Source organism: Capricornis sumatraensis, chromosome 10, assembly GCF_032405125.1.
Source record: "Capricornis sumatraensis isolate serow.1 chromosome 10, serow.2, whole genome shotgun sequence".
Lineage (NCBI taxonomy): Eukaryota > Metazoa > Chordata > Mammalia > Artiodactyla > Bovidae > Capricornis > Capricornis sumatraensis.
Window position 1 is genome coordinate 99,799,982 of NC_091078.1, and position 21,990 is coordinate 99,821,971.

The window sequence follows — 21,990 nt, forward strand, 5'->3', positions numbered from 1 at the left end:
GGCCGGGGAGACGGCGCCCGGGAAGTGCCCCGCCACCCACCCCCAGCTGTGGAAGGGGCCGAGGACCAAGAGGGGGCACAGGCAGACCCAGCCCCAGAGTTCTCTGGAGGTCCCGTCGGGGAGTGCCGATGACGCGGAGGCCAGGCGGCACCTGTCTGCCCCGCGGAGGGTTCCTTGCCCGCTGGGTGGTGCTTCCCTTCCCCCCGCCCGGCCTCGAGGGCCCCGCCTCGTGAATGGACAGGGATGCGGTGTCACCCAAGTAACTGCCATGTGTAAATGGCGTCTGAGAACACATTGTGTACACGGTCCACTGTCCTTTTGTTTGTATCAATGCTTAGTTGGCTTATTAGGCACTTTTTTCACAGTGTAGCCCAACCTTGGTATGACCGAGGCAGAGTTTGGGGTTATGGAAACAGGTTTTATTTTGTGAGACAGGGCTTTTTGGTCCGGCTTCTTTCTCTCCTGGCTTCTGAAGCAGAAGTATCATGCCAGCCATCCGATGAAAAATTCCTTAGAAGTCACATTAAAGAATGCAGAAAGAAAGAGGTAAAACCAATCTTAATAATATACTTTAATGTATCCAAAACACTATCAGTTTGGCGCACAATCAATATGAAAAATGTTACATGGTCGGCACTGGCTTTCTTTTACTAAATCCTCACAGTCTGGCAGGGTTGTGTTTCTGCAGCGTTTTCCAGTTCAGACTTGCTGCGTTTCCAGAGCATAGCAGGGACGCGTGGCTCCCCGTACTGCACAGGGTGAGAACTAGGTCAGCATGGGTGTCACTCTTTTTTATTTCCATTTTTATTTCTATTTATTTATTTAAAGTCTATAGTAAAGTCACAGCTGTAAAATCATTTAAAAAACCAGGAGATACATCTGGATGACAAAAAATAGAGGAAGATTGAAAATCTATGGGATTCCCCAATAGCTCAGTTGGTAAAAAAAAATCCGCCTGCAATGCAGGAGACCCTGGTTTGATTCCTGGGTCAGGAAGATCCGCTGAAGAAGGGATAGGCTACCCACTCCAGTATTCTTGGGCTTTCCTTGTGGCTCAGCTGGTAAAGAATCCACCTGCAATGCGGGAGACCAGGGTTCAATCCCTGGGTTGGGAAGATCTCCTGCAGAAGGGAAAGGCTGCCCACTCCCGTATGCTGGCTTGGAGAATTCCATGGACTATAGTCCATGGGGTTGCGAAGAGTCGGACACAACTGAGTGGCTCTCACTTTTCATGAAAGTCTACTGTACATTTTGCCAAGGGCAGTAGAATGCAACCTGACAGGAAAAATTCAGTATCCATATAGTCCTTAACAAAAGCTCCCCTCATGAATAGCAAAATCATCTCAGAAAATGGTATGTTTATGTAAGTGGACACTTTTTAAAAAAGTGGGGTGCAGGGTGCTTGATAAAAATATGTGGGCAGCAGGAACTCAAGATTAATCTTCTAAAATGAAGGTTTATTTAAGAATAAAATGACCGTTTCTAACATGATCATCATATGAAACCTTTTTTTTGTCCTTTATAAAAACGAGATGAGCACTTCACGGGAACAGCTTGGTAGTCATTTGAGTAGAATGGAGACACGAGGGGCGTTGCTCTGAACTTGCATCACCTCAGCCAAGTGCTCCCACAGCTCCTTTCCCACTGGGGTGTCCCTGTTCTCCTGCCATCGTGGGGCTGGAGCCCCAGATACTGGTCTCCTGTCTTCAGTCTTTCTGTCCAGCAGCTTCCGCCCTCAGCCTTCAAACATGCCCAGGTCTCTCATCCTGAGAAGGTCTGTTGATGCCCCCTTGCCCTCATGCTGCCGTGTCCAGGCAGAACTTTCTTTCCCTGTGTCCCGTTCCTCACTGGACACTGGCCCCTCCAAACTGTCTAGCTCGACACCTGCTCCACCAGTGTGCTGAAATGGCCCTCGGAGCTGCAGATAGTGCAGCCTTAGTCTAGGGGTCACTAAGAGCCGTGGGACCTCAGTGAGGCCCGTGGGGTCACCTGATCGAAACTGCGGGGTGCAGACTTGTGCTGCGCTGCAGTGGATTCACAGGGGAGGCCGTAAGAAAGCCGACTTCCTTATGCCTCATCTTCCGACTCTGATCGAGTAAGTCTGCCGTGGGGCCAAGAATCTGTATTTTCATAAGGGTCTCAGGTACTTCCTTTCTCATTACAAAGTCATGTTTCCAGCGAAAACTTGGCCAAAAGTTTTCCAACAGAAAGTGTGTAAGCTAAACTCTCTCTCCAGATATATTTGAACTTCTAGAAAATTTCAAACATACAAAGAAAGCAGAGAGAGTAATTCCATGAGTCTCCAAGCACCTGTGATCAGTTTCAACATATATTAGCATCTTCTTTCCTGTACTTATCTCTCATATTGTTTTTCATTTGAGGGAAATATTCTGAGAGCAAACCTCAGCAATCACGTGGTTTCAGTCTTGAAAGCTTCAGTTTGTATCTTTCCCAGATAACACACACTTTCTTGGTCTACCAAAGCCCCCTTTTGTCATCGCTGTTTAGTTGCTAAGTCATGTCCAGGCTTCCCCGTCCTTCACTATCTCCTGGAGTTTGCTTAGATTCATGTCCATTGAGTCATTGATGCTATCTAACCATCTTATCCTCTGCCGCCCCTTCTCTTTTTGCTTTCCATCTCTACCAGCATCAAGGTCTTTTCCAATGAGTCAGCTCTTTCCATCAGGTGGCGAATGAATGATGACTTTGGCTTCAACAATTTTGTTTCATGGCAAATAGAAGGGAAAAGTGGAAGCAGTGCAAGATTTTATTTTCTTGGGCTCCAAAAATCACTCCTGATGGTGACTTCAGCCATGAAATGAAAAAATGCTTGCTCCTTGGAAGGAAAGCTGTCACAGAGCTAGACAGCAAGACAGTTGTCTTGGGGTCCAGAAATGAGTCCATTTCGATGAGTTATTTAGATGCACGTGAGTGTGTTTTAAGTGCTGTTGGGAAGAATGTTCTATGAATGCCAGTTAGGTCAAACTGACTGACAGAGTTCTCTGGGTATTCCATCACTTGACTGTTTCTCAGGGGTCTGCGTGTTCTACTGCTAAAGGACGAGAGTTGCGATCACCAGCTAGAATTGGAAAAGACTTCTCTTCACTTCTGTGAGTTTTTGTTTCACATATTTTTCACATATTTTTTCCTCACCATAAATATGTCCAAATGTATCTGAACCCAAATAAACTGCTATGCCGAGGAGTTGTTCTTAATAAAGAGGATGACTCTAAGCTTAGAGAATGTAGGTAGGAAGCTGAACACCAGAGACTGGAGAGGCCATTTCACTTTGAAGCTATTTCTCATGGATGGTCACTTATCTTTGGGGTCCTTGAGACTGGGATTAGATTTAAGACAGTGGGCATGTGGGTCTAAAATAGAAGACCGAACCAGAAGTGGGAGGCCCTAGGGTACCAGGGGGATCATTTCTGCCAGAACCTCTACAGGATAGAGGATGGGATCCAGGATAGTCTAGACTAGGGAACCAAGCCTGCTTAGGCCTGGGACACCAAGCCAGGGGACCCAGGCTGTGGGGAATATAATAGACACTTTTAAAAATACTTCAATACTTTCAAGTGTATGAAGACAGAACTGTCTCCTCGTCGTGCACGCTGCAGGTGGGCAGCACCGTTAGCCGGGTGGACGTGTCTGCACAGCTCTGCTTTTGTGGACTCTCTTCCCGTGGCAGCTCTTAGAGCGCTGGGTGGACTGCACGTGCTGTACAGTGATGGGCTGCTGTTTTATGTAGGACCGTGCACTGCTCGTGCCTTTCCCCCCAGCTTTTGCCCCCACTGCACACACATCTTTTTCCAGGACTCTAAGACTGTTTCTGTTTTCTCAGAGGGTTTCTCGCTCTCCAGTTTGAGACGACACCACTATACCAGATCCTTTGGCTGCAGCCCTTACATAAGTTCCCCGAGGCCAGCGATCTCTAGGTCCGTCCTTGTTGCAGGCATGGTTTTCTTATTTCATAGCTGAGTCAGTTAGTACGGCATACATGACCCAGGTAGGTTTTTTCGGTGTGCAAGTGGTCCTGGTCATTTGCTTCGATTCCCTATCTTGAGTGTTGTACACATCCCTGCAGCATGCGTTTTGACGCCCGAGTCATTTCAGTCCCTGGTTTCTCATTTATGGCCGGGAGCATGTACTGTGCTCACGTGGAGCTGTGATTTCCCTTTTGGAAGCCTGAGTATTCTTTCCCAGAGTGGCCTGTGCCTGTGTGCAGTGCTGGCATCAGCATGGAGGGTTCCCTTTGTCCTCGATCTGCAGCGTTTACTGTTTGCAGACCTTTGTGCTGGACACTCTGACTCAGCAGATGGCGCAGGGTGTAGTTTTGACGGTCTGAGTTTGAGGGATCTGGTGCAACATTTAATGTGCCTTGTTTATTTCTTGCAAATATTTGAGAAAACTTTCCTTTTGAGTAGGGCTTATTGAAAGTCCCCGTTTATGGGTTTTGAAGTTTTTACTCACTGACCTGGGCCAGGGTGTTTCTAGGCTAAGTGTTTCTTATTTAAGGCCCCGCAGCCTGGAAAACCCCATGGACGGAGGAGCCGGGTAGGCTGCAGTCCATGGGGTCGCTAGGAGTCACACACGACTGAGCGACTTCGCTTTCACTTTTCATTTTTATGCATTGGAGAAGGAAATGGCAACCCACTCCAGTACTCTTGCCTGGAGAATCCCAGGGACGGAGGAGCCTGGTGGGCTGCCGTCTATGGGGTCACAGAGAGTCGGACACGACTGAAGCGACTTAGCAGCAGCAGCAGCAGCCCTTTATTATGCAGTGCCTTGAAGCACCAGGCTGTGCGCTGTAATAACAGGAGATGGCCACAAGGTGGCACTACTTTTCCATGCCCAGCCCAGGCCAGTGGGGAGAGCAGCGCCTGAGGAAAGTGCAGGCTTTGGGTGGCGAACGTCTGGGAACATGCCAGCACCAACCGCAAAGGCTCGCGTCCTGTTCCTCCTCCTACTTCACCCCTGACCTGTAGATATTCAGACCCCAAACCGCTATGCTGAAATTTCGTCCTTTGGAAGTTAGGGGGCTTGAAGGGGCTGCAGGTGAGACCCCACCCCCAGAGCCTGTGCAGGCCGTATGAAAGTTGGAAGTGCTTTTCTCCCCGATAGTGCGGTGTCTCTTGGGTCATTTTGGCTGAGAGTAGCATTCGGGCTAGGCTGCCTGGGTCTCAGATTGAGGCCCATTCGGGAAATGAGGCTCTTGAAGTCCAAGGGAGGAACATTTATGTCAAAACCTTATAACAGCCTGAGCTCAGGTGGGTCTGGCCTTAGGGACCAAGGCTGCTTAAGCATGGCACACCTGCCAGGGGACCCAGGCTGTGGGGAATACACTAGTTTGAAACATACTTCAACATTCCAGGTGTATAAAGACATACCTGATCTCCACGTGCACGACTTAGATGTGAGCACCACTGTTCAGCTGTACACGCCTGCACAGCACTGTTTCTGGACTCTTTTCCCACGGGGCTCTTACAGTGCTGGTAGACCGCGTGTGCTGTTGATGGGGGGCCGATTTTTACGCAGCAGCGTGAGCTGCTCGTTGCCGAGCGCTCCTTTAGATTTCCCAGCTTTTGCCCGACACACACGTTTTGCTCCCAGGACTCTAGTTTGTCTCTGTTTTCTCAGAGGGCTTATTTCTATGCAGGCTGAGATGACATCCCTACACCAAATCCTATGGCTGCTGTCTGCTTTGGTTCCCTGAGGCCCGAGATCTCCAGGTCCATCCTTGTTGCGTCAAGGTATTGTCTTATTTCACGGCTATGTCAGTCGTCTAGTGCACGCGCGTCCCGGGGGGATTCTGTCAGCACCCTAGCGGTCCTGGGCATCTGGTGTGATTCCGAATCTTGAGGCTGTTCATATTCCTGCAGCAAGCATTTTGATGCCTGGGCCATTTCAATCTCCAGCTGCTTTTTACTTTTTGTCCAGGAGCATGTACTGTGCTCACGTGGAGCTGTGATTTCCCTTTCAGAAGCCTGAGTATTCTTTCCCAGAGCGGCCTGTGCCTGTGTGCAGTGCTGGCATCAGCATGGAGGGTTCCCTTTGTCCTCGATCTGCAGCGTTTTCTGTTTGCAGACCTTTGTGCTGGACACTCTGACTCTGGCAGATGGCGCAGGGTGTAGTTTTGACGGTCCTGTCTGTAACTGTGAGGGATCTGGTGCAACACTTAATGTGCCTTGTCTGTTTCTTAGAAATGCTTTGAGGAAAATTTCCTTTTGAATAGGGCTTGTTCAAAGTCCCATTTATGGTTTTTGAAGTTTTACTCGCTGACCTCAGCCAGGGTGTTCTTAGGGTTAGTCAGGTCCGTCGCTCAGTTGTGTCCGACTCTTTGTGACCCCATGGACTGCAGCACACCAGGCCTCCCTGTCCATCATCAACTCGCAGACCTTGCTCAAATTCATGTCCATCGAGTTGGTGATGCCATCCAACCATCTCCTCCTCTGCCGTCCCCTTCTCCTCCTGTCTTTAATCTTTCCCAGCATCAGGGTCTTTTCCAGTGAGTCAGTTCTTCGCAGCAGGTGGCCAAAGTATTGGAGTTTCAGCTTCAGCATCAGTCCGTCCAATGAATACTCAGGACTGATTTTGCTAAGCGTTCCTTATTTAAGGCCTGCAGCCCTTCGATTACGCAGTGCCTGAAGCACCAGTTTGTACGCTGTAAGAACAGGAAATGGCCACAAGGCGGCACCACGCGTCTATGCCCAACCCAGGTCAGTGGGGAGACCAGGGGCTTTGGGTGCCAGTCTCTGGAACACGGAAGCACAAACCCCGCAGGCCTGTGTCCTGTTCCCCCTCCTGCTTCCCCGCTGACCTGCAGATATTCAGACACCCCTGCCAGACTGCTAGGCTGCAGTCTTGTCCTTTGGAAGTTAGGCGGCTTGAAGCTAAGGGGCTTTTCTCCCGTTAACGCAGTCTCTCTTGGGTCCTTTGGCTGAGATTAGCGTTCAGGGTAGGCCTCCTGAGTAAAACTCAGGCCCAGTCTGGAAGTGAGGAGGCCCTAGAATTCTACTCTAGAGGAGGAACGTTTATGCCAAAGCCTTACAGCAGCCTGGGATTGGGCGGGTTGGCCTTGGGGCCAGCGACCCTCTTCACGCGCAGGGCTTCCTCTTCCCCTGAATTCTAGTGGTTACAGGTTGTACATGGCACAAGGCAGTGTCTCACCTTCCTGCTGATTCCCTCTGTGGGAATTCTGGATTTTCTGCCTCCAGAGCCTCGACATGCGGTCTGCAAAGATCTGTCATCGCAGTGTGGGGTGTGAATGCTCATTCCAGTCCTAGTCACAGGTGCTTTGAGGTACTCCTCCGTTAGGGTGAGTAAGGCCCTCTGCCTGCAAACGGGTGTAACTGGACAGGGCAGGCTTTATCAGCCCGTCCAGAGCACAGGGCGTATGCGCAGGGGACACGGCCGCAGCCCTGAAGGTCCAGTGCCTGGCTCTCTGAATCAGAGCTCTGCAGGTGCCCTCAGCAGAGCTCAGGTCTGGGGACGGTGCCTGACAGCTGTGTGCAAGGCTTGGCCTGCATCTGTGCTCTTCCAGGACAACTACTGTGAGAAGGAGCTCGGTTTTAGGCGGGTTAGGAAAATGCAGGGAGAGTTATAAGCAATATGTGTTTATTTAATTACTCTGGAAACAAACCCCACAAATGACACCTGAACGTAAAAGGGTACGTAAAAATGACCAAAATATCTTAAAATAACAACCTTCAGATCTTTTCATAGTTTTTCCCTCAGAACAAGTGTGTGTTCAGCTGGACGGTAAGTTACAAACCATATCAGATCATGTTAAGGCAGATGATAATCCTGCTGTGTCTGTGGGACCCCGATGGCGCGGGCGCGGGGCCGCCTGGGCTGCCGGCCCAGAGTCTGCAGCGGGTGGAGAGCCACGCGCCCCGTGTGCTCACTGCTCGCTCTGCTGGCCCTCTGTGACAGACGTGGACACGGATCCCTGGCCCTTGTTGACGTCACTGATGCACACCCACTGCCCGTCGACCGACTCCTTCCACAGCGTCACCTGCAAGCAGAACGCGGCACCCACTGGAGGCGGCACCCTGCCCTCCCCTCTCCCTGCGTCTTCAGGAGGGACGCACAGTCCACCTCCATCAGAGACCACAGCTCACCGCCGAGGGCTAAACCAAGCACTTACATTTTGGTGGTTTCAGTGGAGGAGCCAAGGTAAGTAAAGGAATAAAAATGAAGACAGGGGTGGGGAGAGAGATGCCAAGAAGAGGATGACTCCAGCTGCTCCTGGCTTCATCTCCCGCAGATGAAGAACTGAGAACTTTTCATGGACATGGCATGCCCGAACAGATCCTATACCCCAGCACTGAGGCTGAAGTGCCCCTACAGCAAAGACAGACTGACTCCATGAGAAGGTAAGAGGTGTGGCCGATGTTTAGCCCAGGGCCCCTTTCCAGGGCTGGCAGAGCACCACGCAGAGAGGCTTCTCCTGAGGCTCTGCACTGGAGTGAGAAGAGAGCCCTCTACTTGCAAAGAAGCTATCACTTTGCAGATCGGCTACTCTGGTTTGGCTCCACAGAGATCGCAGTTGGATCTGCTGCTGAGACACTAACTCTGCAGGGTAAGGACCACCCACAGCCAGCGCCCGGATCTTGAGGCAGGAGTGTGTCCTACAGGGAACGTGGGCACACTGAAGGCTAGAGATGAGAGCACAAAAAAGTCATTAGTAACCTACGGCACTACTCGCCTGAGGGCTCAGTTGGTAGAAAATCTGCCTGCAGTGCAGGAGATGCAACTTCGATCCCTGGGTGAGGAAAATCCCCTGGAGAAGGAAATGGCAACTCACGCCAGTGTTCTTGCCTGGAGAATCCCACGGTCAGAGGAGTGTGGCAGGCTAAGTCCATGGGTCACAAAGAGCTGGACACGACTTAGTAGGTGAGAAACCCTGGAGCTGCCTTCCAGGCCAGGAACCGCTTCCAACCACCCAAACAGACAAACTACACTGGCACTCTAGAAAAAATCAAGTAGCCTCACTTACCAAGAAGTGCACACTCTTGCTTGGAAGCTCACCAAAGGGAGAGCCGAACACCCTTTGGACTCTATCCTGCTGTACTGCCAGGACAGGGACGTTTCGAGGTGAGCTGGGGGAAGGAGCAGGTAGGCAGTGCTATCCACATGCTCTAAAACTGTGCCACAAGGAAGTGCTTCAACAGAAAGACGGTTTAAATAGAAAGTACTATCTGTGAATACCACTATGTTGAGAGGCTCCCAGGTACAGAATCTGAAGTAACGAGTGCTAGAATTGAAACCAAATGTTATCAGATATAGCACAGAAACACATGCTCTAATACATCATTAAAGGAGAAAAGAAACAGGAAATTCAGGGAGAGTCCCTTGAAATTAATAAAAAGGGCAATTGTAACATAATGTGAAAAGAACAATCTCCAAAGTATCCTGGGTGGGTAAATCAGGAGGTTGGGATTCACACAGACAAACTTCTATTAATAAAACAGATCACCAGAAAGACCCTCCTGTAGCCCAGCAGAGCGCTACTAAACACTGGCCCTTAAGCTAACCAGGCAAAGAGTCCGAGGAAGGACAGGGGTAGGAGTGTGTGTGTGTGTGTGTGTGGACAGGTGGCCAGCACAGTGTTCTGAAACTGACGGGACACTGTAAATCTGAAGTACTCCCCGACAAAATAGGAAAAAAAGGAAAACCTGAGAGACTCTTGTCCACTGTGGCGATGAGGCTCTGGAACCGGGGCTAATGTCCATCCCTGGAGCCTGAGCTGGCTGGGAAACCAGGCTAGAGAGTCAAGGGCCGTAGGGCGCTGGCAGGGAGGGACCAGCGATGATGCCTCTTGGAGCTGGCCTGCCTGGGCCATGCGGAGGATGAAGCACACCCAGAGCAGCAGAGAGCTGAGTCCTCGGGGCGGGAGATCTGGAAAGACCCGTCTCCACAGCCGACTTCCGGGGAGGGGCCCCTTCTCCAGCCTCTGTCCAGGGGCTTAGCCGTGCAGCACGGTTACCCGGGTTTGGAATCTAGTGGGTTGATGGCTGAGGAGGAAGGAAGGAGACAGAAACCTTGGGATGTCTGTGCAGTATCCACCAGTCTCAGAGCAACCCAGGAATGCGTGGTTCCCAAGGGCTTTGGAGGCTGCATCAACCACCAAGGGCAGAAAGAAATGCTGCCGCCTTGTGGCCATTTCCCAAAGCAACAATATTAAGACCATAGTTTCAAGCTCACCAAGCCGCGGGGCTGTAAAAGGCACCTGTTTTCAAGAAATAGGGCCCCAGAATCTCATGGATAAGAATTCAAAACAGAAACCACTTTCCAATAGTGGGTTGCAGAGGTACGTTTTCCACACACTGCCCTCAACCTCAGCACAGAAAGACATGGTTCTCCTGTCAAGAGGCTCAACAGGCACCACCACTAGGAGTCCCGACACTGAACACAAGGGCCATCCTTACACAGTGTGAACCCGGACAGAAGGGAAAGCTCCCACACCGCTGAGGGAAATGTCAACTGGTAGACCTCTAGACAGAACGCTAGAGGCTGGTCGGAAATTCAGAAGGGGGCATCACGGTTCAGTCAGGAGTCCTGCAGACGCCTGAGGCTCAAAAGATACCTGCACCCCAACGTTCCCTGCAACATTACTAACAGTGAGAAAAAGGATAAATACCAACGACAGATGAACTGGTAAAAACTGTGGTATGATATCATGGAGTTAATTCTTCAGCTGTGGAAACAAAGGAAAATGCCAGTGCAGCTCCATGGGCGGACCCGGAGATGAGCCTAGGAACCAGTACAGATTCAGAAGGCAAATATTTCGTGATTTAAGCAATAGGGGGAACCTAACCAGTGTTAGATGTGAACCTGGTCTGAGTAGACGAAAAAAAACCAGGGTTAGTGCAGGGTACAGTGAGCAGATAAATGAGACGGTCAGGATGCACATATACCAACTCCTCTTAATAAGACAGATACTCTGACAAGAACCTACCACACCGCAGAGAACTCCAGAGAACAGTGTCCTAAGCTATCGAGGTAAAGAGCCTGAGCGACAGCAGCTGTGTGCATACGGGCAGGTGAGCAGCACCCAGCGTTCTGAAACTGAAACACTGTAAACCAAGAATACTCCCAGATAAAGAAGAAAAAAGAAAACCTAAGAGGCTACTGTCTGCTGTGAGGCCTGTGAGAATGTCACATCCCTGGAGCCTGGAGGTGGCTTGGAAAAAAGGCTGGAGAGTCCAGGGGCTGAGGCCACTGGCAGGGAGGGACCGTAACCAGCAGACACGGGTGGGTAATGCAGAGGCTAAAGCACGCCCAGTGCTCCTGAAAGACTTCAGTGCTCTGTGCAGACAGGTCTGCAAAGAGGGCTTCCCACCTGTAGCCTCTGTCCAGAGCAACTCCACATACACGAGGAAGCACCTGCTCACCGCGTGTTTCCAGGGTTCACACCTCTTCAGGTGAAGGGTAATGGGGAGGAAGGAAGGAGACAGGAACCCTGAGGGGTTCCGTGCTGTCTCTTCAGTCTCACCGACAACCCAGAAACACGTCGTCCGCAGCAGTTCTGGAGGCTACATGAACCACAGTAGGGCAGCAAGAAATGCTGCTGCCTGTGGCCACTGCACAAAACGACGTTAAGAAACCCTGGCTTCAGGAGACTTCAGACTCACCAGAACTGTGGGGCTGTAAAGGCACCTGCTTTCCAGAATCAGGGGCTCAGTATCTCATGAATTCTAAGAATTCAAAACAGAAACCGCTTTCTGTGGGTTTAGTGGGCTGCAGAGATACATTCTCCACACACTGCTCTCAACTGTAGCACAGAAAGGCATGGTCTTCCTGCCCAGTTAGTAGACACGATCAACAGGAACGCCACGAGGAGTCCCAACACTGAACACAAGGGCCACCCGCACAGCGTGAAAGAGTCAGTCTCGGAGAGAAGCTGGAAAGAAGGCAGCCCTCCTGCACTATGGGGTAAGTGGATATTGAGAGCGCTGCTAGGCAGAACACTACGCAGGCTGGTCAAAAATTCAGAAAGGGAGTATCATAGCTGACTGAGAAAGAGCCCAGCGGGCACACAGCTGCAGACGCCTGAACTTCAAAAAATAAAAACGATGAGTACGACAAGATGAACTGCTAAAAACCATGGTACAGACACAGTGAAATCAACTCCTCAGCAATGGGAGCCAAAGAAAAATGCCAACAGCACTATGTGGATGGATCCAGAGGTGATCCCACGAACCAACTAACACAGAATGCAGACTGACAAATACTTCGAGATTTCAGTAATAGGTGGAATCTACATACCGTTAGATGTGAACTTATCTTAAAAGAGGCTCAGTGAAGAAGAAGGGGGGAAAAAAGGCACCGTTAATGCAGCGTTAGGGGGCAGATGAAAGAGAAGGTTGGGATTCAGTTACATAAACTCCTGCTAATAAAACAATCAACAAGAACCTACTGCAGCAAAGAGACAGTTCCAGTGGATGCTGGCCCTGAGCATCCGAGAGGATCCAAGAAAGGACAGGTGTGTGCATGTGCAGGTGGTCCGCCCAGCATTCTGAAACTGACACGACACTGTAGACCAACAACACTCCCAGAAAATGAGGAGGAGAAAGGGAAACCCAGGAGACTGTTGTCTGCTGCGCTGTGCTGCCACGAGGGCTCTGAGGCTGGGCTAACGTCCACCCCTGGAGCCCGAGCTGGCCGGGAAACAAGGCTGGAGAGTGCAGGGGCAGCCGGAGCGGGCAGCGAGGGACCAGCAACGATGCCCTCCTGGACCTGGAGTTCCTGGTGCCTCTGGAAGGCACCGCAGTCACCAGGCTGGGTGGGTGACGAGGAGGATGCGCGCTCCCAGTGCACCCGAGAGGGGAGTCTTCTGGGTGGGAGAGGCTTGAAAAGACCACGTGGCCGGCCCCTGTGGAGGGCTCCCCCCACCTACACCGGGCAGCACCCGTGCACGGTGGCTTCTGGGCTTGAGTCCGAAGGGGAAGGAAGGAGACAGGAAGCCTGGGGTGTTGGTTCTGCACCCTTCAGTCTCACTGAGAACCCAGGAACCCGTCGTTCCCTAGGGTTGTGGAGGCTGCATTAACCACAGTCGGGCAGAAGAAATGCTGCCGCCTTGTGGCCATTGCCCAAAACAACACTAAAGCCGCCGCTTCAGGGCACTTAAGACTCACCAGGCCTGCTGGGTAGTAAAAGGCAACGCCTTTAAGAAACATGCTCTGGCATCTCATGGATAATAATTTTAAACAGAGGCCACTTTTCCGAAGCAGGCTGCAGAGATACATTTTCCTCACACGGCTTTCAACCTTAGTAGCTAAACACATACTCTAAACCCGCAATTAGTAGAAAGAATCAACAGGAAACTCCAACTGACACCAAACAGAAGGGCCATCCTCACACAGTAAGACTCAGTCTCGGGGGAGCCTGCAAAGAAGGAACGTCCTAGTCTGTTGGTGGAAGTGTAACTTGGTAGCCCTACTACGCAGAACATCATGGAGGGCGGTCAAAAATTGAGAAGGTAGCACAGTCAACTGAGAAAGAGCCCTTCAGGCACAGGGCCTGCAGACAGCTGTCCCTCCAACTCTGCATCATTATTTATAAACAGAAAAGCGATAAACACCAAAGGCAGATGAACTGGTAAACATCGTGGTACAGATATAATGCAATGACTTCCTCATCCACGGAAACAGAGGAAACATGTTAACTGCAGCTATGTGGATGGACCCAGAGAGGATCCCACAAACCATCTAATACAGACACAGACCGACAAACATTTTGTGATTTTCGTAACACGTGTAATCTAAATAGTGTGAAATGTGAACTTCAGAGAGAAACAGGCTCAGTGAGGAAGAAAGAAAACAAAAGGAACTGTGGTGCAGTACAGTGGGCGGGTACATGAGAAAGCTGGGATTCACATGCATAAACTATTAATAAGAGAGACAACCAATAAGAACCCGCCGTAGGCAGTGAGAGACGCCAGTGAACACGGTGTCCCAAGCATCCCGCTGAAGAGCCTGCGAAGCCACAGGCTGTGCGTGTGTGCAGTGACCAGCCCCAATATTCTGAAACTGAGACAACACCGTGCACCAGGAATACTTCCAGGTAAAGGGGAAAAAGGAGAACCTAAGAGTATTATCTAGCGTGCTGCAATGAGGCTTCTGAAACAGGGGCTCATGTCCACTCCTAAAGCCCGAGCTGGCCGGGAAACAAGGCTGGCGTGTCCAGGGGCTAGAGGAGCTGGGAGGGAGGGACCAGCAATGACCCACGTGTGGACCTGAGCGCCTGTTCCCTCTGGAAGGCAGCACACTCGTCAGACACGGTTGGGTCACGCAGAGGCTCAAGCACACCCAGCTCACCCAAGGGCTGAGTCCTCTGGGCCGGACAGGCATGAAAAGAGCCTGAGTCTCCACTGGCGGCCTCTGTGGAGGGCTCCCCTTCTCTAGCCTCCGTCCACGCATGTCAGGCAGCGCCAGGGCACTGCGGCCTCCCGGGCTGGCACCTCTTGGAGTGAAGGGCGAGGGGGAGGGAAGGGAGGAGACGGGAACCCTGGGGTGTCTGTGCCGCACCCGTCAGTCTCTTGACAGCCCAGGGACATGTCGTCCCCTAGGGTTCTGGAGGCTAGATTGACTACAGCCAGGCAAAGAAATGCTGCCACTTTGTGGCCACTCCCCAAAATAACTCATTAAAACCGTGGTTTCAGGGCAGTTCAAATTCACCAGGCCCTTGGGAGCTGTAGAAGACAGCTGCCTTCAAGAAACACTGCCCTAGTAGCTCATGGATAAAGAATTCCAAACGACCCATTTTCCAGTAGTGGGTTGCAGAGAAAGATTTTCCTCCACTGCTGTCAACCTTAGTACAGAGAGATATGGTCTGCATTCCCAATTAGCAGAAAGAAGTCACCGGGACACCAACCTGGAATCCCGTTACACCCGACAGAAGGATAATCCTTACAGTGCGAGAGGCAACCCCAGAGAGCACCCGGAAGGAAGGGAGCCTGCCTGCTCTGCCGGGGGAACGGAACTGGCAGACCTACTCGGCAGAGCACTATGGAGGTCGGTCAAAAATTCACAAGAGATTGACTACAGTCAACTCAGAAAAAGACCTGCTGTCACAGGGCCTGTAGACACCAAATATGAAAAGATTTCCTGTGCACCAGTGTTCACCGCACCATTAGTTACAAACAGAAAAATGTCAAACACTGATGACAGATGAACCAGTAAAAAAGAAACATAGTATAGATATACTCTGGAATAATTACTCATCTCTAGGAACAAAGGGGTAATGCCAATTGCAACAATGTGGATAAACCCAGAGATGACCGCACGAATTATCTAATCCAGACACAGACACACAAATATTTTATGCTTTCAATAACAGGTGGAATCCAAACACTGTTATAGGTGAACTTGAAAGAGCGTGTCAGTGAAGAAAGGAAAACAAGGAAGTGTTAGTGCAGGGTACGCTGGGCAGATAAACGAGAAGGCTGGGATTCACATATATAAACTCCCGTCACTAGAAGAGACAGGCAACAAGACCCTACTGCAGCGCAGAGAGCCGCAGTGAACACTGTCCTAAGCTATCCAGGGAAAGAACTCCAGAGGAGGCATGTGCACACGCACAGGGGACCAGCACCCAGCACTCTGAGACTGACACGACACCAAATCAACAAAACGTCCAGATGAAAGAGAGGAAGAAAGAAAACCTCAGAGAGTGTTATCTACCGTGTTGCGATGAGGCCTCTGAAGCCTGGGGTGATGTCCATCCCTGGAGCCCGAGCTGGCTGGGAACCAAGGCTGGGGCGGAGAGGGGACGAGGGAGCTGGGAGGGAGGGGCCGGCAACGATGCCCTCCTGGACCCTCGGAGTGTCCGGTCCCTGTGGAAGGCACCGGAGCACCAGATGTGGGACGTGCCGAGCGTTAAGTGCACCGAGTGCGCCCACAAGAGGTGAGTCCTCTGGGCGGCAAGAGGTCTTGCTGGAGGGCTTCCCATCTCTAGCGTCTGTCCAGAGACTCAAGTCCACGCACGTCGGTCAGCCACCTATGTGCTGGGGTTTGGCAGGGGTTGGTATTTTGGGTGCTGAAGGGTGAGGAGGAGGGAGAGAGGAGGAGGAAGCCCTTTCGTGTGTGTGCTGGCGCATACTGTCCCCTTGACAGCCCGGGAATGCGGCTTTTCCTGAGCTTCTGGAAGCTGCAGTAACCGCAGTTGGTCAGGAAGAGAGGCTGCTTCCTTGTTGTCATTTTCTGTAACAAGAACTTTAAACCCAGTGCTTCAGGAAGGGTCATATTCGAAAGACGTGTTTGCTTCTAAATGATACCTGCTGTCAATTAAAGACTTTGGGTAGGTAATGTAATAACCATGAAAACAGGGCCCACTTTTAATAAGGTAATTTCAAAAGGTACATTTTACTCACAGTGTGAAAAAAAGATATTCAACCTAATATCAGAAATTTAAATCAAGGTGTAGAAATAACAAATACAGGAAGTGTTCAGAGAAAATGGAACCCTTGTAAGATGCTGATAGCAGTGCAATGAGGTTAACAGCCTCTACTGAGAACAGAATGTGGTTCCTCAAAATACAGACAGACATATTATTGGGCCATTTCAGTCTCTGGCGAATAGGCACAGCAAAGCATGACTGCAAGAGGCATGACCACCGCCTCATCTACGCAGCAGACTCCCAGAGAGACAGGATACACTTCTGGTTGCCAAGATGGATGGGGTCTACACGAGGGAAGGATTGGGGATTCAGGATTAGCAGATGGAAGCTATCATACACAGGATGAATTAACAACAAGGTCCTACCACGGAACAGAGGGAACTACATTCAGTATTTTGTAACAAACCACCATGGAAAGAACACGGAAGAAGTATGTGTGACTGAATGGCTGCTGTGCAGCAGAGATGAACACAACGCTGTAAGTCAGCTATGTGCCTCAACAACAACAACACTATGCTAAGTGAAGCAAGCCACTCACAAAATCAAATCCTTTCTAATTCTACTTCTAGGAGGTCCTAGAATGGTCCATTCATAGAGACAGAGAGCAAAATGAGGGCTGCTAGGTGCTGGCGAAGAGGCCGGATGCTTGAATACCACACAGACGAGATGGTTGGATGGCATCACTGAGTCGATGGACACGAGTTTGAGCGCGCTCCGGGAGTCGGTGATGAACAGGGAAGCCTGGCATGCTGCAGTCCATGGGGTTGGACACGACTGAGTGACTGAACTGACCTTATTGTCTCCACCTGAGACCGCCAGGATGTTGGCTGTGATGGACCAGCTGACATGCCATACAACGTCACTGAACTTGTGCAGCAGCTTGGGAGACCACGTATTGCCCGAGGCATCGTCACAGGTCCAAATGAACACTCGACCGTCCTGGGGAAAGAAGGCTCGGGTCAGGAGACGGGGGCAGCGGTCCTCCCTGGTGACATCTTCTCCATCTGGATCTGCCCTGGACCTTTTCAGGACGGGGAGGGAATCAGGGCAAACCACAGCCAAAGACCTCCTGGGTGTTTACAGCTTTGACGACCAATTTCCAGCCCAGCATCCCTGCCTGTATCCCTTCAGCCCAGGAACGCACTTCAGGTTGGTCAGGAGTCTCCCAGGTCTCTTTCCTCACACCGGTTTCAGGGATGGACTTTGTCAACATTGCTGTTTCTCAAATTTTCCCTGGGACTTTCCCACATGTGCCAAGTCACCTCCTGGGTTTGGTTTCCAGTAGCCCTGTACTTTCTCAACACAATAGGTATAGGAGTTTAAAAAGCCAAGCTCAGAGAATGAGAAGGGACCAAAACCACACAAAAACACACACAAAAAACAAACCAAACCAAAATGATCTTTTACATCATTTGAACCTCTTATAGTTGGTCCTCTCAAATTTAGGACCAAGCAGAACAGGCTGGGAGGAGGGCACAGCAAACCCACTGCAGTCTTCTTGCCTGGAGAATTCCATGGACAGAGGAGCCTGGCACACTGCAGTCCACAGGGCCACACCAGAGCAGGACACAACGGAAGCGACTCAGAACACACACACGCACGCACGAGAGCAGGCTCAAATGCTGCGAAAGGGCTGGCTTAACTCGCATCTTCGGTGAGAGTGCTGGGCACTTCAGTCCTGTCTGACTCTGCGACCCCATGGACTGCAACCCGCCAGGCTCTGTCCATGGGATTCTCCAGGTAAAAAGACTGGAGTGGGTTGCCATGCCATTTTCCAAGGCACCTTCCTGACCCAGGGATCAAATTCAGGGTCTCTCTTATTGCAGGCTGATTCTTTACCATCTGAGCCACCAGGGAAGCCCCCTCATCTTGGATGAGTGAAGTGAAAGTCGCTCAGTTGTTTAACTTTTTTGCAACCCCATGGACTGTATAGTCCTTGGAATTCTCCAGGCCAGAACACTGGAGTGGGTAGCCTTTCCCTTCTCCAGGGGATCTTCCCAACCCAGGGATCAAACCCAGGTCTCCTGCTTTGCAGGTGGATTCTTTACCGGCTGAGCTATCAGGGAAGCCTCATCTTGGGTAGTTGCATATAATTAAAGGCTTGTCCTGGGTCTTTTCTGTCTGGGAAACATGAGCAGGGAGATGAGCCCAAGGTCTCAGGATTTCCCACTGATCCCAGTCCTTGCTTGGGAACACTCTTAAAATAATGCCCAGGTAGCTCCAATCCCTTTCCATAAAAGGGTCAGGAAGGGAACTAGTCCTGAGTCTGGTCTTGCTCTTGGCTCACTGGAAGAAAGCCACTGTGGCTTCTGGTCAAGACCTCACTGAGAGGTGAGCGGGTTCCAGAAGTGCCCTTATTTGGAGTGGTCCACAGGTGCCAGCCTCATGCCCGTCCAAGGACTTTCCCCAGGGGACTGTAAGGGCTGATGGGACTTGCTGAGATTAACTAACGTGAGACGCCTGTGTGGGCCCGAGCTGACCTGGGAGCAGCTGGCGATGGTGCTGGTAGGCAGGCCGATGGAGGGGGCCCAGGCCACGTCTCGAACCCAGTCACTGTGGGCTTCCAGCTTCTGCTCTTCCTTCCACTGGCCGTCCTCCTCCTCCCTAGCAGGGGAGAGGATCCAGCAGGCAGAGGCTGGGTGCCATTCCCTCACCTCCCTTCCTCCCCTGTCCCAAGGGCCCCACAGGGGTGGAGAAGCTACTCCATCTTTCTGATGGCATTTGTAGAGTCAAATGATAGCAGTTAGGAAGAGTCAAAGTGCCTGAGGAAAGGGCAAGGTTGTGACTTTTTGTTTTAAATAAAGGATGTCCTCTGACAGACTGAAGACAGTACTCAACGGGCAGAAGGGGAAAAGGTGATTCTGTTTCTGGTGAACTGAGGCCGAGTCATGGTAGACAGGATAGAGAGTAGACAGGGTAGACGCTTCCCCTTAAAAAGGTCACCAACTCCACTTACTTCCACAGTTTGATGAGGTTGTCACAGCCGCCTGACGCAAACTTCTTGATGTAGTTGGGCTTCTGCCCGGATGGCTGGTCTATGAGGCTTCCGGGTACGACAGCAGGGGCCCAGCTGACAGCATTGCAGCCGATCTGTAGGGAGAGGGACTCGTGCTGACTCTGCCCCTTGGCCCGGCGACAGGGCACCGCTTCTGCAGACCCAAGGCTGGGGATCGTCTCCTCCAATTCTCAGGACTGGATTACGCAGGACACTTCTTTTAATGAACTCAGGATTAGCCACCCAGAACTCTCCTTCAAGGATTCGTTACAGTGTGCGTCTTTCTCAGCAACATGCATTTACAGTAGGAAGCAGGGACTCTTAGGAATTTAAAAGACAGAACATATTCCAAATATACGAAGGGAGGGCACAGATTTCAGAAAACCACACAAAGTAAATACATGGATTCATCAATTACTCTGAAGTACTCCTGGAGTCATCCCAGGTCAAAAACCATAATGACCATTTACCCAAGAAGCCCTGTCATTTATGTCCTACTTGAATCACAGCTCCTCTTCCCCTGCAAGTAAACATTACTCTGATTTCTATTTATCTTAGCACAATTGTCGCCCAAATGCGCATTCTGAGGCACCAGTTTAGTTGTGCCATTAAAAAAAAGTTTATATATATATATATAGCAGTAATTGCAGTATTCTTTTATTGAAATATAGTTGATTTGCAAGACTTGTGTTGTTTCAGGTGTACAGCAAAGGGATAGTTACAAATATACGTTTTTTTTTCAGATTTTTGTCCATTGTGACTTACTAATATTACAAGATACTGAATAGAGTTCCCTGTGCTCTACAGTAATTCCTTGTTGGTTATTTTTATATAGCAGTGGGTACATGTTAATCACAACTTCCTAATTTATCCTCCCCCCTTTTCCCTTTGGTAACCATAAGTTTGTTTTCCCTTTTTTGGTCACGCTGTGCCACATAAGGGATCTCAGTTCCGCAACCAGGGGGTCACCGCCACGCCCCCTGCCCTGGGAGCACAGTCTCGACCGATGTGCCGTCAGGGACGTCCCGTGAGTCTGCTTCCTCTGTCTGGGAGGCTGTGTTTTCCATCAGTCTTTAAGATTGCACCTAAGAGATATCAGATGCTGTTTGTCTTTCTCTGACTTTATTTGTATAATAATCTCTAGGTCCATCCGCGTTGCCGCAGATGGCGTCATTCTGTTCTTTTACGGCTGAGTAATATCCCATCGTATGTGTATATATATGTGTGTACCACGTCATCTTTATCCATTCCTTTCTTTACGGACATTGACGTTGTTTCCACGTCTTGGCTAATGTAGTGCTGCTACGAGCAATGAGGTGCGTCTATCTTTTCAGATGAGAGTTCTCACTTTTTCTGGATATATGCCCAGGAATGGGACATATATCCCATATATGTATCCCACATATGGTAGCTCTAGTTTTTAAAGGAGTCTCCACATTGTTTTCCATACTGGCTACTTCAATTTGTATTCCCACCAACAGTGCAGGACGTCTCTTTCCTTTTCTCCACATCCTCCCTAGCATTTATTTTTTTGTAGACTTTTTGATGATGTTTATTCTGACCAGTGTTAGTAAAAACATTTTTTTGATGTTTCCTGCATCTCTCATTTATATATTTTTCCCTATGATCTTACCGATCAGATTCAGGTATGTTTCCTTTTGCCAAGACTATAGAGCATGGTGTATTCCTTCAGCAGGAGGCATACAACCTCAGACTGTCTCTCTTTCTGTGTTATTACCACGTCAATAATTTCCTCTTTTCATTCACTGGGCATACAAAATGGTGATACTGTGATTCTATTCCTTTCTTTGTCATTTATTACATGGAATACTCTACACAGGGGCAATTTCATTCATTAATATTTGCTTCCCCACAGGGGTACAGATCTGGGTAGGAAAGGCAGGATAAACACTTAATCCCTTCTGAACCAGTTTCTTGTTATCCTTCAAAGATGACTGATTCTTTATTAAATAAATATCAGGATGAAGGCATGGATTTAAGCGTATTTGATGGCTTTCGGTTCATTGCAATCATTCTAACTTTTTACACTCAAACTGCCCATCTTTGGCACTGTGAGCCTGTTCAAGGTGGCTCCTTTGACATAACCTTAGTATGTCTAAGTATGTCACTGATTTCTCTTCTATCTGGCATAACAAGATGTTTGTTCCTTTCCTGCCTCAAAACCTGGGATCGGCCAGAGCTCTGGATTCTTTCAGTGAGAAACTATTTCAAGTGTACTTGAAATGGTGCTAGGGATGTTCACTGATAGATGATTATTCATTTTATTTCATTTAACACACAGCAGAATAGTCTCAGAATAATAATACCATCAATATGATAACTAGTAATATTTCCATCAGTCCATGGGGTTGCAAAGAGTCAGACATGACTCAACAACTTAACAACTCCATTTTCCCATTTTTTTTTTTTTTTGGTGAGGGAGTGTTTCTGTGTGGATGGTACTAACATGAAGAAGTCTAGACCTCCAGTTGCTTGTGCTGCACACCACTTTTCAATAGTTAGACTCTATCTATCTTAGCCGAGCACATGACTCATTCAGTATTAAGTTCTTTATGACTAACTGTATATTTATA

General features: G+C 49.8%; 1 protein-coding gene across 1 annotated transcript in view; it reads right to left on the reverse strand.

The window, feature by feature from the left end:
• Nucleotides 1-7,616: 7,616 nt before the first annotated feature.
• Nucleotides 7,617-21,990, reverse strand: part of SEC13 (SEC13 homolog, nuclear pore and COPII coat complex component) — a 36,318-nt gene continuing 21,944 nt past the window's right edge. The window contains exons 6-9 of the mRNA XM_068982220.1: nucleotides 19,358-19,491; nucleotides 18,882-19,005; nucleotides 17,194-17,340; nucleotides 7,617-8,014 (exon numbers count right to left, since the gene is read on the reverse strand). Of these exons, the coding sequence (XP_068838321.1) occupies nucleotides 7,901-8,014; nucleotides 17,194-17,340; nucleotides 18,882-19,005; nucleotides 19,358-19,491 (519 nt within the window). The 3' untranslated portion in view covers nucleotides 7,617-7,900. The remainder of the gene's footprint in view (nucleotides 8,015-17,193; nucleotides 17,341-18,881; nucleotides 19,006-19,357; nucleotides 19,492-21,990) is intronic.